The sequence below is a fragment of the Rhincodon typus genome, chromosome 1 (genome assembly GCF_021869965.1).
Source record: "Rhincodon typus isolate 14 chromosome 1, sRhiTyp1.1, whole genome shotgun sequence".
In the NCBI taxonomy this organism is placed as follows: Eukaryota; Metazoa; Chordata; class Chondrichthyes; order Orectolobiformes; family Rhincodontidae; genus Rhincodon; species Rhincodon typus.
Window position 1 is genome coordinate 119,780,283 of NC_063332.1, and position 15,541 is coordinate 119,795,823.

General features: G+C 40.3%; 1 protein-coding gene across 1 annotated transcript in view; it reads right to left on the reverse strand.

The window, feature by feature from the left end:
* The window catches only part of egf (epidermal growth factor), a gene marked incomplete at its 5' end in the record, with an annotated part of 80,526 nt that overhangs the window by 11,185 nt on the left and 53,800 nt on the right, over window positions 1–15,541 (reverse strand). The window contains one exon of the mRNA XM_048605287.1: window positions 7,392–7,497. Coding sequence (XP_048461244.1) covers window positions 7,392–7,497 — 106 coding nt within the window. The remainder of the gene's footprint in view (window positions 1–7,391; window positions 7,498–15,541) is intronic.

Below are 15,541 nucleotides of genomic sequence, written 5' to 3' on the forward strand. Positions count from 1 at the left end.
CTTGTAATAGATTCCACGTTTCTGTTTTAATTCCTTTTCTAACACACACTCTGGATTTGATTGGGAAGCCAAATGCTGCAAACACTGAAAACCCGAAATAAAAACAACAGAAAATGCTGGAAACATTCAGCAGGTCTGGCAACATCTGGCGGCACAGAAGCAGAATTAACATTTCACCTCAATGACTAATGAAAGGCAATCAACTTTAAAGAACCTTCTTTCTCCACAGATGCTATCCTAACTGCTGAGTAGAATAAAGAACAAAGACTGGTGCAGCACAGGAACAGGCCCCTTTGGCCCACCAAGACTGCACCGACACATAATATCTTTCTAAACTAAAATTCTTTTGCCTCTACGCTGTCCATATCCCTCTGTTTATTCATAAATCCTTCAAGATTCCTCCTCTGGCAGCGCATTCCATGCACTTACCACCCTCTGTATAAGAAACCTACCTCACATATCTTCTTTAAACTTACCCCCTTTTACCCTAAAGTTATGCCCCCTGCAATTGACAATTCTACCCTGGGAATTATCTGACTATCCATTCTATGCATGCCTTTCATAATTTTGTAGGCTTCTATCAGGTCACCCTCATTCTTCAATGTTCTTTTGTCCAATCTCTCCTATAGCTAATAACTCCAAACCAGGCAACAACATGGTAAATTCTTTCTATATCTTCTCCAAAGCCTCCACATCCTTCTGGTAGTGATCCAACCTGAACTATATACAATATTGTAAATGTGGTCTAACAAAAGCTGTATTTAACATGACTTGCCAATTTTTATACTCTATGGCCTCACCAGTGAAAACAAGCATGTTATATGTCTTCCTGACCACCCTAATCCATCTGTGTTGCCACTTTCAGAGAACTGTGGACCTGAACACCTAGATCCATCTGCATGTTAAATCTATTAAGGATTCTATCATCTACAATATACTTCCCTCCTGCATTAGATCTCCTAAAATGCATCACCTCGCATTTGTTCAGATTAAACTCCATCTGCCAATTCTCCACCCAAATCTCCGGCCTATCTATATCCTGCTGAATCCTTTGGCAATCCTCCTCACTATCTGCAGCTCCTCCAATCTTTGTGTCATCTGCAAACATACTAATCAGACTACCTATATTCTCCTCCAAATTGTTTTTATATATTACAAACAACAGGGGTGCCAACATTGATTCCCACGGAACACTATTAGGCACAGATTTCCAATCTGAAAAACACCCTACCATCTCTACTCTATGTCTTCTTTGACTAAACCAGTTCTGTATCTATTTCACCAGCTCACCACAGATTCCCTGTGACTTCATCTTTTATACCAGCCTGCCATAAGGGACCTTGTCAAAGACCATATAGCCAACATCTACCACCCTGACCTCATCAATAATCTTTATTACTTCCTCAAAAAACTCAAATTTGAGAGACACAACTTTCCCTGTACAAAGCCATGCTGCCTATCACTAATTAAGTATTTCCAGATTTTTCTGTTTATTTTGGACTTGATAGGATTGAAACCCCATGTCCTTACCCCCAACCCCATACACCAGGTCTTGCTATCACATAGTCTGCAATTACACACAATACATGGTTAGCCACTAACAGTCTCCATTAAAAACTATTCACCCTCCTAGCTGGATCGCCATTCACTCCTTTGTCTATCCAACTGTTTTTCTCTCTCTTTGGGCTCTATCACCCCCTATCGGTTTCTCCTTTCTACCTCCCCTCACCCTATCTTCTGCAAATAAGCCAATATTATCGTAACTACCACTAGTTCTAAGGAAGGGTCACTCGACCCGAAATGTTCACTCTGATTTTTCTTCACAGATGCTGCCAGACCTGCTGAGCTTTCGAAGCAATTTCTATTTTTGTGTTTTTTAAAAAGTAAGTTGGACTTCTTCAATTTACTTTCAATTGATTACATTGTCTGCTGCAGTGGTATTCCTCTTTGTGAGACAGGAAGATGTTTATGGAATCAGTAACAACCTGATAAGAAGCCGATGAAATGTACAGAAAGTATTTGCAGACTAATTGCAGGAAAAACTCTAGTCTTTGTCTGAGTTTAGCTCAAATAACCTTAACACTAAAAGGAAATGTGGATAATGTTAGGTCTAATGATAGTGATGGTGGGTTGATTTAGGTAGGTTTAATGCAAATAGAAGTTTAAGGAGGAAGTTAAGGAAATTATATAGTGTATATGCATTAGCTTGGCAGAAACAGCTGTAATATTTAAATAATAACCAACATAAAATTTCTGAATATGAGCTGAAAAACTTGTTTACAAGGTTACTATGCTAAGTTTTTTGTTTTCACTCAGAGGGTAAATTTATGAATGCAAACTGAAATAGGGCCAATTCTGACACTATGCAATGGTGTTAAAGGCTGATAGTGACTCATCTGCCCTCTTTCACATTTTTCTTGAGTTTTATTTTGACTGCAGTCAAAATTTTCTTGTATGTATTACAGACATTAAGTTTGTACAGACATTAACAAATCTGCATCATTCACTCAGGAGTGCATGGGGATAAAATTGAGTTCTTTTGACGTGATGCTTGATCTTAGAAAGAGACCTAAAATTTAATGAAATCCTATTCAGTCTCTCCAATCCATTTTGTTATGCAAAATGCAATCCATTTTTTTTTAACAAAGGCCAGATACTTAGTTAACTGAATGCAAATCTGCTAACCAAACAATGGATACATTGCAGCATATTGCAAAAATCAACCTCATATTGATTCCATAAACTAGCACTTAAAAGATACAGCAATTGTGGAATGAATTTGTGCTGCAGAATTCCTTTCACTTCCCACTGAAAGATGTGTCATGTCATACTGTTGACCACAGCACATTAATTCATGGTGTATGGGGGTGCCGCAAAAATGTTACTGCTTTTTGACTGGATTCCATGAAAAATCTGGTTGACATTATGAAACATTATGCTGGCAAATGAAAGAAAGCACAGAAGAAAGAGAAGTGATCATTCACATGATGTTGTAGGATGCATATTACTGTCATTCTTTTATAATTAAATATCTAATATTGGAATAAAAAATATTGTCAGACATAATTGTTACAAATTCATGGTATTTTTCAAATCAGTTCACTGATGGAAGTGGACATCATCTTATTGAGATTTGAGCTTTGTTGCTGAGGACAATGAAAGATGTTGGTTTTAGTCAATGCTTTAAAACAAGCTTTTTTCTCAGTGAGGGCTGATCACAGTGTATTTGGTTAATTACAGTACAAGAGAGAGAATGTGGCAAAAGTTCGATGGTTGGCCAAGCAACTACAACAAATGTTGCTATGTTCTGTGCTGGCTAATCTGGCAAAATTTCGTCTGTAACTACCAATGATCTCTGAAAGTGAGAAATCTCCTGATGACAGCATAATGATAAAATGGGACAGATTTTTGGAGGTGACATTAACAAGTGAAATTCGCAGAATGATAGTCTCCCTTCACTTATTTTATACTATAATTTATGTTGAATCTTCTAAGGGAGCTCATAGAATCTGAGGATCCCTACATTGTAGAAGCAGGCCATTCGGCCTATCAAGTCCACACCGAACAGCATCCCACCCAGACACACCCCAATACCCTATCTCTGTAACCTACGTTTCCCATGGCTAATCCACCTAACCTATGCATCTCCACACACTAGGGATAATTTAACATGGCCAATCCACCTAAATCAGTCAAGAATGTGTCAATTTATGGGTCTAGCCCCTGTTTTGACTGCTAGAGCACCTCTGAGAAATTTCCTAAGAGGCAGCCAGTAAAATGTCCACCTATGTAGCTACCGTTCAATGAAAGGAGAGGGTAGCTCCTTGAGGCTCCAGGCCCAATAAGAGACCTGCAGCTCTGATATGATGACAGCCCCACCACCAGAGATAACGTTGCCACTCTGAGAGGGAGAACACCAGGTTCCAGTCATCTGACCGCATGTGAAGGGATTAGACTTCAATTTAAAAAAGAACTTGGCCCCCAGCCTGTCAGGCCAAACACATGAAAGGGAAACCCTTTGACAGGATAGCTGGCAACAGTAGCTGTAACCTATTGATGTTTGTGGCTCTGATGAGTGACATTGGTAATAGGAGGCCTCACCAGTGTAACACTCCAGGCACCGGAGACCTGCCTCCAGGTGCCTGCTGGGCTTGACCATCAACTGGGGTCAGGTGTGGAGTGCCTGTCTGCCACTGGGAAGAAATTCAGGTGTTCATTCCAAGCTCACCCTGAAACTTTCCCCCTGCCCTGACCCACTGTGGGACTGGGGAAGTTCAGCCTATGAGCAGGAAACCCAGCCAGCATTATTATTAATTTCAGTCTCTACCAGATGTGAAATATAATCAAAGTAGATCCCATTTCTCTGAGGGGGAAGAAACGAGAGGATCTCTGGCTAATGTGCTATGACTTAAAATGCAATACACTAACATCTTTTAAATGAAAGTATGCAAAAATAAACCTGAAAAAACTCTGTTGGATCACAAAGGAGCTGGGTCACCATTTGCCAACTGTAGAACTCGCCCAGAGAGCTTCTTTCCTGTTTAAATAATTATTTGTGCATTCTAAGCAACAGAAAATTGTTGCTGCATCTGAGTTGAATGAGCTTTCAGAAGTTTGTATGGTGAAACATTGGCATCATTATGTACAAGTCTCATCTTGTTTGGATTATAAAAAAATCTAAGGTCAATTTTCCACTTAATAAAATGAAAGAGTAAGAGTATGCAACAGCATTTGTTTTGTTGCTAAAATATCAGTAGACCAGGATCCAAGCAACTGGATCAGATACTGGTGTAATCTGAACCACACCCATTACAATTGGCATCAGAACAAAACGTCTTGATTTTATTGCACAATGCCAATTAAGAAGACTGTCAATTATGCAGTTATTTTAGTCACCCAGCTTACAAATTGAATGCAGTCCAAGCTTTTAAAATAATGAAACAATTGATATAAAACATGCGGTGATTAATTCATTAAAGAACCAATAAAATGGACCACAAATATGATTTCAAGGCAGTTGAGGATTATCAGATCAGCCATGTTTTCGTTGAATGATGGAGCAGACTTGATGGGCTGAATGGCCTGCTTCTGCTTAGGGTCTTACAAGAGTACTCCAAGATAGTTTAAAAAATAACACATTAGCAAATGGTGTTGTTAAAGTAATGAGAAATTACCTAAACTTTGACTTGGCTGAAGCATTCAAATATCATTCTAATATATTCCTTGTTCACTGAGGAGTAGTGAAATGGCTTTTGATGTATCCTAAAAAGGGAATTTAAAGTGCTTCATGTTTTTCCTATCTAATACTGTTGCAAGATGAAACAAAGATAGGGGAAAGGACAGGTAGTGTTGAGGAAATGAGGAGGCTGCAGAAAGATTGGACAGCTAGGGGAGTGGGCAAAGCGTGTGAGGTTACACACTTTGATAGGAAGAATAGAGACATAGACTACTTTTTAAAAAGGTATCAGGCTTCAGAAATCTATAGCACAAAGACTTAGGAATCCAAGTTCAGGATTTCTTTAAGGTTAACATGGAAGTTCAGTTGGCAATTAGGAATACAAAAGCAATGTCGGCATTTATGTCAAGAGGACTAAAATACAAGAGCAAAGCTGTGCTTCTGAGGCTGTATAAGGCTCTGGCCAGTCTGCAGAGCTCTGATGAGGAGTCATCTAGACTCGAAGCATTAGCTTGTTCTCTCTCTCCATGGATGCTGCCCGACCCCCTGTGATCTCCAGCATTTTTTTGTTTTCAGTACAGATTCCAGCATCTGCAGGAATTTGCTCCTTAATTATTGTTCACATTTTTTGTAAAACTTTAATTTACTTCAGCTGTAGAAGATTCAAGAATACTAATTCTAAATGTTGATTCTTAAGTTTCAAAATCTTCATCCAATTGTATTACTTTCCCACACTATTTTAATGCAGAAGCTATTTCATTTATCTGAAATAGTTTACAATAAAATACTGCACAAAGGAATATGAGCATATCAGGCATTTGTATACAAAATTTGTTGATTGGACATTTTATATTTGTTAAATAATTTGAACATTTCTGAGAATCATCTTCTATTGGATTTGCTGCCTTTACTAGAAAAACAGAAACAGTATCAACATGGGTAAATTTCAACCTTCATTAAATTTAGCAAAATTGCTCGAAATATAGGCAAAAAATAACTCCAAAACAAATGCTCTGTAAAAGAAAATCTCATTGTTTTGGCCATTTGATCAGAGCTGAAAAGCTACAGAAGTCTCTTGTGGAGGGCAAAGTGCAGGACTGCAGGGGTCAATTGTCAGACTGGCCTAAGACACGAGTGTTGCATACCAGGACATCGACCCCTGCTGAAATATCAATATACACCCACTGTGAAGATCGTTGAATGCAAAAGGAGATGGACAGTTCCCCTTTTAATCACAGTAACTGCAATATTCAGACAACTTGTTAACAGGCCAGGTTTTTCAATCACTGACGAAGAGAATGGATGAGTGGAAGAAATCGATGAGTAGATGAATGATTGAATGGAAAATAATGTGATCCAAGGGGGAGGTCAGAGAAGATTGTTAGATGATGAGGAGGTGGTTGGGTGATTAGAGGAAGTAGGGTGAAGGGAGTTGGTTGTTGAATGGTTGGGTTCAGCTTATTGGGATTGAGGAGGCAATTGGTTGTGGTGCATAGTTCAGTTATGCTGTCTAATTAGTGAGTGCAATCAGCTATTCACCATAATAACATAGTTAGAAGTGTCCAGGTAAATCTCTCATAACTGGCCCTAAGTCTCTGATCCTGAGCTCAGTTTTTGGAGATTTTCACAAGGGGTCTTGGGAAATATAAATCGTCCCCTTGGAGGTTTAAACTTGTGGGTAATTTCACCACATGTCTGTGCATGAGGACATATGTAGAGTGCTAATGTGCATCTCCCATTTTGTGTCACATCTCAAGCTGATTTAATATCAGAAGATTTGAGCCAATCCCGACTATATTATGCAAGTAAATCAGAATATGGTGTCCAACCTAAAAAACATTGACGACAAAGAGAATTTGTTTGAACAGGTAGCATCAACTTTTTAATCCCATACTGTACAATTGAAACAACTGGAGGTTAAGACATAACACCACATTTATGACACCAATTTCCGCAGAGAAATTATAAACCAATATTTAATTTCATTGAACGTTGTCTGTACCATCACATTTCGAATCCCCTGAAGCTAGAAACAAAACTATTTTAGCCAAGACGCTTGAAACATTAAGGTTGATATTTTCTCATTCTTAACTCACGTTAGAAATTAGTTTATAAATCATACTCCTTGTGCGAGGCATTGCAAGCTATTATCACTTACTGGGATTTTAGGCATGTACCTTCATGACTTTTAAGCTTCATGAACTGATCAAATTACCTGCTGCTCATTGTTTGTCGATGTGTCAGTTACATTGTTAATGCTGCTGCTGCTGGTGTCACTGATTTCTTCAGAGTATTGGCTCTTCTTCAAGTGTTTCTGGTGCCTATTAAATAAAACCTGCATACATCATTGAAGCTCCAGTTAAGATTAATCAAGATTTAAGAAAAAAATTGAAAAGATTCAGGATGCAGAAATGCAGTTGTCATTTAGTGGAGGCAATTGGAGTCTCACCTCCTGGTTGGAGAGCCAATGGTACCCCCATGTTGCCTCTTTTAAGGAAGGCTTGCTGCATGAAGTGCCTCTCAAGTAATTGACTGGAAGCGGTGGGCTTTCCCCAGGATCAGGGCCTGGTGGGGGTGGGGGTGGGGGGACGGTGCCAGTGGAGGGGAGGGGGTGGAAGATCTGACTGTCAAGGGGATACTGGACAGGCAGAGGCCAGCAGTGCTATGTCATAGGAGAGTGGTGGCCGCTGACAGTACCATGTCTATCCAACACCTACTTCAATGCTGATTCCAGGAGGGGGACAAGGGGTGAGGGTCATCGGTGAGCCATTCTGACACCCAGTGTGGGGGCCTCAGGTGGAAGGGGTGCTGGTAGGTGGCTCTTGGCTGGCCCCTCACTTCTGAATGCTGGGCCCCTTGATCAGGCCAAATGCATTTGCGTGAAGGAACTGCTCCAAGTTTCCCTCTCTGACCCCTCACTCCTCCGCCTGCCACCAGAAAGCTGCAATCACTACCACATTGGTTTGTTTGTCACTGTGTGGTGAGCAGTCCCACTGACTGCTGGGCTCATACCAACAGAAGCAGGATGAGGTCCTTAACTGGGCACTAACTGTCCACTTAAGGATGTGGATGGTCACTTCAATCGGCAACAGGACAGGAAGGCCATCCCACGGGCCTTCATATCACGGCAAAGAGCATGAAATCACACCTACTATTTCCTCAGGTGCTAGTAAAATACCAGGAATGAGACAACATAATTTTAATATTAGTTGTAGCCCATTTAAGAGTGAAACTAGGAAGAACTGGAACAAAAGCCTTTTCCTTTAATAATTTTATGAAGCAGTCCCGCAGTTGGGCAATGTTGGTCACTTTGTGTGAGCTTCAAATTTGCACAGTCTCCAGACCATTTTTTGTCTGTGGAACAAAGTGGCCAGCAAATACAAGTGAATAAATCATAAATTACGAGCTAATTACTTGTTCTGAGACATCACACTAGCCACAAAGCAATGGCAGCTGATACTTAGGGAAATTCCACTGTATTATTGCCCAGTCTATACACTCAAACTACTGTGGCATTTCTGTTTAGCATCTGCAAACAGATAATACAGGGAACACATTGAGCCATTTACCTTGTACTGATATTTGCAACTAGATACAAAGTCATAATTCATGAGTACTTCAGAACTGTCTTTATCAAGGTAGAAGATACTGCCAAAACTGTAATGAAACAGAGTTGTTTGAAATACTGGGTGGAATAACAACTGGCAAAATGGAACCATTACAAAGGATAATGGTACTGTCACCAGTACTAGATGGGATCTATTGGAGGATGCTGGGAGTAGTGAGGGTATAAGTTTCAGAGGTATTGACCATAATCTTGCTTTGGACTCAGTCCAGTGAAGGTTCATTAGATTGGTCCCTGGGATGAGTGAGTTGCCCTGTGATGAGATGCTGAGTAACAGGGTTTATATTTGCTAGAATTTAGCTAATTTCATTAAAATATTTAATGTTATGCAGGGCTTGACAGGTAGAGACACTATTCCCCTGGGCTTGGGAATCTAGAACTTGGGGACACAGTTTCCAGATAAGGGACCTATCATTTAGGGCTGAAATAAAGATACATTTCTTCAGTGGGTTGTGAGATTTTGGAAATTTCTAGCATAGTGGGTCATCCATGCATCACCGTTAAATATATTTGAACCAGGAAGAGACAGGATTGTAGTCTTTTAGGGAGTCAAAGAATATGAGGAGTGGGTAGGAAAGTGCAGTTGAAGCCAAAGACAGCCCAAGACAAACCACGATCATATTAAACGTTGGAGCAGGCTCAATGAACCACATGATCATCTTCTGGTCCTATTGATGTCCTAATATTGTTTAGATATAGCGATGGTGCCAGGGACTAAAGAAATGCAAGTATTACTCTCTTGTTCTAAAAATGGTGTAAGGACAAGCTCAGCAACTACAGGGAAACAAGCATCTATTTGTTCTTGACAAATCAGATATAACTAATGGCTTGAGTCTGTTGATTAGTTGACAGATGGGGTAGATGAGGGATATGTGATTATGTGGTGTATAAGGATCCTTAAAGAGTATTTGATAAAATGTCACTTAATAAGCTTATCATGAAAACTGAAGCATGTGTAATGAAAAGGACTGTAGTAACGTAGGTGTGAAATTGCTGGAGTAACAGGAAACAGATTATTTGTGAACAATTGCTTTTCGGACTGGAGGAAAGTATACAGGGGATTTCCCACAGTCACCATAAGGATCTCTGCTTTTCTGGATGTGCATTAATGGCTTAGACTTGGATCCACAGATCACAATGGTAAAATTTGTAAACGACACAAAACGTGAAAGTATTTTGAGGAGGATGGCAATCAACTTCAACAGGATATTTAATTTTCCTGACATAGTCTGGGACTGCCATAATGTTAAGGGTTTAGATGGAGTGGAATTTGTTAAACGTGTTCAGGAAAATTTCCTCAAGCAGTACATAGAGGGTCCTACTCATGAAGGGGCAAAACTTGACCTACTCTTGGGAAATAGGGCAGGACATGTGACTGAGTGACAGTGGGGGAGCACTTTGGGACCAGTGACCATAGTTCTATAAATTTTAAAGTAGTTATGGAGATCGACAAAACTGGTCCACAGGTTCAAGTTCTCAACTGGGGCAAGGAATGTTTTGATGGAATTAGACAGGAGCTTGCAGGGGTTGATTGGAGTAGCTTGTTTGCAGGCAAAGGGAGCTCAGGCAAGTGGGAGGCCTTCAAAAATGTGATAGCTAGAGTTCAAGGTTTATATGTTCCTGTGAGGGTGAAGGGCAAGGTTAGCAGGAGTAAAGAACCCTGGATAACAAGAGATATTGAGGCTTTGAACAGAAAAAAAAGAAGGAGGCATAGCTCAGGTACAGGCACCTGGAATTAAGGAAATCCCTGGAGGTATATAGGGGATACAAGAGTTAACTGAAAAGGGAAATCAGGAGAGTGAAAAGGGGGCACAAGGTAGCTTTGGCTGAGAAGATTAGGGTTAATCCAAAGAGATTCTTTAAGTATATTAGAGGAAAAAGAATAACTACAGAGAGAATAGGACCACTCAAGGACCAAAGTGGACATCTATGTGTGGAACTGCAGGAGATGAATGAGGTCCTCAATGAATATTTCTCAACTGTGTTTACCATGGAGAAAGACATGAAGACTTGGGAAAGCCAGTGGCGATATCTTGGGGACAGTCTTTATCACAGTGGAGGTGGTGTTGGACATATTAGAATGTATGAATGGATAAATGTGCTGGTCCTGATCAGGTATATCCCAGAACCCTGCAAGAGGCTACAGAAGAAATTGCGGGGGCCCTGGCTGATATATTTGCATCATCGTTAGCCATGGGTGAAGCCCCAGAAGACTGGACGGTAGTGAATGTTGTGCCCTTATTCAAAAAAGGTTACAAAGAAAAACCTGGGAATTACAGACCAGTAAGCTTAACATCTGTGGTAGGTAAATTACTTGAGAAGATTCTGAGGGATAAGAAATACATGCATTTGGAAAGACATGGTTTGATTAGGAGTAGTCAGCATGGCTTCGTGTGTGGGAGATCATGCCTTACAAATTTGTTAGTGTTCTTTGATGAGGTGACCAGGAAGGTTGATGAGGGTAGGGCAGTAGACATAATCTATATGGATTTCAGTAAGGCCTTTGATAAAGTTTCACATGGAAGGCTGCTCTGGAAGGTTAGATTGCATGGAATCCAGGGAGAGCTGGAAAATTGGTTGCACAATTGGCTTGATGGTAGGAAGCAGAGGGTAATACTGGAAGGATGCTTGTCAGACTAGAGGCCTGTGACTAGTGGTGTGCCTCAGGAGTCGGTGCTGGGCCCATTGCTGTTTGGAACCCAAATCAATGATTTGGATGAGAATGTACAAGGCATGATTAGTAAGTTTGCAGATGACATTAAAATAGGTAGTATCGTGGACAGTGAGGAAGGTTATCAGAAATTGCAGCAGGATCTTGATCATTTGGGGAAGTGGGCCAAGAAATAGTAAATTGAGTTTAATATAGATAAGTGAGAGGCGTTGTGGTTTGGAAAGGCAAATCAGTTAGGAGTTTCATGGTGAATGGTAGGGCCTAAGAAGTGTAGTGGAACAGAGGGACCTTGGAGTGCAGATTCACCCTTCTCCGAAAGTGGAGTCACAGGTAGACAGAGCGGTGAGGGAGGCGTTTGGCACACTGATCTTCATCAGTCAGGGCATTAAGTATAGAAGTTGGGAAGTTATGTTGCAGTTGTACAGGACATTGATGAGGCCGCGTTTGGAGTATTGTATTTAGTTTTGGTCACCTTGCTATAGGAAGGGTGTTATTAAACTAGAAAGAGTGCAGAAGAAATGTACAAGGATATTGCCAGGACTCAAGTGACAGAGTTATAGGGAGAGTTTGCACAAGCTAAGACCTTTTTCTTTAGAGCATAGGAGACTGAGGGGCATCTTACAGAAGTATATAAGATCATGAGAGGCATGGAGAGGCTGAATGCACTCAGTCTTTTTCCCAAGGTTGGACACTGGAGGACTAGAGGGCATCAGTGTAAGGCAAGAGGGGAAAGAATACATGGGAACCTGAGGGGCAACTTTTTTTACACAGTGGGTGGTATGCATATGGAATGAGCTGCCAGTGGAAGTAGTTGAGCCGGGTACATTAACAACATTTAACAGACATTTGGATGAATACATGGATAGGAAAGGTTTAGAAGGATATGGGCCAAGTGCAGGGAAATGAGGTTAGCATGGATGGACGTTTTGGTCAGCATGGAGCCATTCGGGTTGAAGGGCCTGTCTCCGTGCTGTAGGACTCTATGACTCTATGACATAGACAAGCCAGTGGAATGGACAAGTACGTGGCAGATTAAATTTAATGCTGAGAATTGTAAAGTGATATATTCTGGGAGGAGAAGCAGGTGAGGCAATCTGGGTAAAAACATTAAAGGAGATGCAGGGGCAGGTGAACGTGGGGATCTGTGCACAAATTGTTGAAGGTGACATGGCAGATTGAGAATGATTTAAAATCTGCATCCTGAGCTTTATAAACATAAGTATCATGTGTGAAAACAATTTATGAGGAATCCTTATAAAACCCTGGTTCTTCCTCAACTGGAGCACAATGTCCACATAATAGGAAGGCAGCGAAGGCATAAGAAAGAGCTCAGAAAAGATTAATGGGAGTGTTTCCAGGGATCCAGGACTTCAGTGAGATTAGAGAAGCTAGGGCTGTTCTCCTTTGGAAAGAAGAGGTTAATGGGAAATTTGTTAGTGGTGTTCAAAATCATGAAGGGCTCTAGATACAGCAGTTAGAGAGAAACCGTTCCCATTGGCAGAAGGTGCAAGAACCACAAGATACAATTTGAGGTAATTGACAAAAGAATCAATGATGACATGAGGAGAATTTTATAAGCACTGTGAGTGGTTAGGTTCTAGAATTTACTGTCCTGAGGCTGTGATGAAAGCAGATATAATTGTGACTTTCAAAAGGAAACTGGACAAGCACCTAAACAGAAATAAATTGCAGGGCTACAGGACAAGGATAAGAAGTGGTGAAAGTAGAACTGCTCTTGCAGAGAGTAGGTACGGACCATGACAGATAAGTTGCCTTCTTCTTTATTGTGACCATTCCATATCCGTATGATACTATATAGCTTTTTAATTAAGACTATAATCATTGTGGCAACTATTTTCATATCCATCAGCAATTATTTCAGATCGATCATAGGTACCACCTCTGCCAGGTAATCCTATTATCTTGGAGCGCCAACAAAGATAAACCCTTTTTGGTCCCGCTCAGCTGCTCCACTTCACTGTTTAACAAAGGAGGCTCCTTTACCCAATCGAGTCAATCATTAGCTCACATTCTGTTTTTCCTGCCTCTAATTTATTTTTGCCATCTGAAGACTTGTCCCAGCCCTTCTCTTCTGATATATGGCATTTGTAACAAAAAAAAACCCTTGCACCTGAAGCCACATCTTTTTCAGTGCCTGTTGCATTCTGTTCTTGCAATGCTAATAAAACTCCACAGCAGTGTAAACGTTTCACATTAGGGCCAGATTTTCATGTTTCTCTCTGAGTTGGAATGAAGGTGGACAGGATTTAAGAACGACAGCAGGAGGATTTCCACTGTCATTCCTAGCATGGCGGAGTTTTAAGTGCACAGGATAAGCATGTGGGTAGCAAGCCAGCATATAGAAATCCCACATTTGCCCATTCCATTACAGGGATGAACATTTTAGAATATCCATGGAGTTGAGCCCACTTGGTAGTTGATACGTTTCATAGCACCTCAGCAGAATTGTGAAGCATAAGAGCAGCTCAACCTTGGTTCAGGAACTTTTTGACACATAAGTTCGAATGGTTTTGATGAGGTCTCATAGTATAATGCAATGATAAATGACAAGATATATATGTTTTTAATTCAGTGCTTAATGACAGGGCTTTGCTTGGAAAAGGTAAGTGACCATTAAACTGACAAACATTGTGAAAGTTTTCTTAAATGCAATTGTCCTGCTCTTCTACTTTCAAGAGTATAGAGATTCAGATTTTAAATGTGTCAATTTTCCTCAAGATATAATATTTTCTTTGGTCCAACCATCTTTCAAAGATCTTTTAAGTACTGGAACAGATGGCTATCTGTTCCCTTATTTCAAAGATTGAGGAGATGGGCTGAAATATTCCAAAGATATCAAAGATTGTTTTTATATATTCAGCTCCACATGCTTTGTTTACATAGCTGAGCAATGGAATTCTCGAATGACCTCCAAAACACATCAATGAATTTAGCTGAGTAGGGCTGTTGACACAGCTACCAAGGGGACTATGAGCTTTTTATTAATTGATCATATCCTTCCATGGGTGTGGGCATTGCTGGCTAATCCATCAATTATTGTCCATCCCTAGTTGTTCTCGAGAAGGTAGTACTGAGCCACCTTTTTGAACTGCTGCAGTCTATGATTAGTTCGTTACCTTTTGTAAAGATTTTTAAATGGCTGCTTATTTATTTTGACAGTTTTATAAACATTAAAAAAAACCCTCTTTTTAAAGTAGGCTTGGATGGCTATGTATTTTAGTTTACAAGCTTCTAAGAGGGTTAATATTTTGAGTGCAATGACTGTTTGTTTATTTTGGGGTAACATGAACATCTCAAAGGCTTCTCAAAGTTATTGCATGGCTCATGAATTCTGTCTATAGTGGATTCCAGGTGACTGGACATACGGGCATGGAAGGGGCACAAGGTATGAAGGAACTGGGGTTATAGAGGTGATATAGGAGGTGAAGGAGACTAAGGCATGAGTGAGGAAGGTTAGAATTCATAATGGTTATGGGCAGAACTGGAAGATGCCCCAGTCAACAGAGGTGGCCAAATCTAACCTGTCTATCCCAGTATCCACCCACTTTGGCCCTACTTTCAGAGGTGCCAGCCCCAACTCTGGTCAGTCCCTACCACTCCATTGTGAAAGAAAGCATGGACAGGCACTGGGGAAATGGGATTGTGACATTAGGGAATAACAGGAGATGTGATTCCTATCATAAGGATGAAACTCCAGGTCTAAGGGTTCATTATTAACGTCAATTAGGACTGAATAAGGAAGATGCTATGACCTTGGCCATGAATAGAACACTGAAACATAATCTGTTGTTCTGCACTTATTTTGCAGAATCATTGGACTTTATTAGTTGGTCCCTGAAAAACAAAGTAGGTATGTATCTTTTACATTTATGATTTAACAATCTAAATCTAGATATAATCTAAAGAAAAAGGCCATTTTATATTTTACTTCAATTTCTGGCACACACCACAAAGCCATTATGTGAATTAATGAACAGGATTAGAAACGTGATTAGGAATAGGAGGCAGATTTTCTGTTGCAAGTATTGGATACTAGGAGTATTGTGCT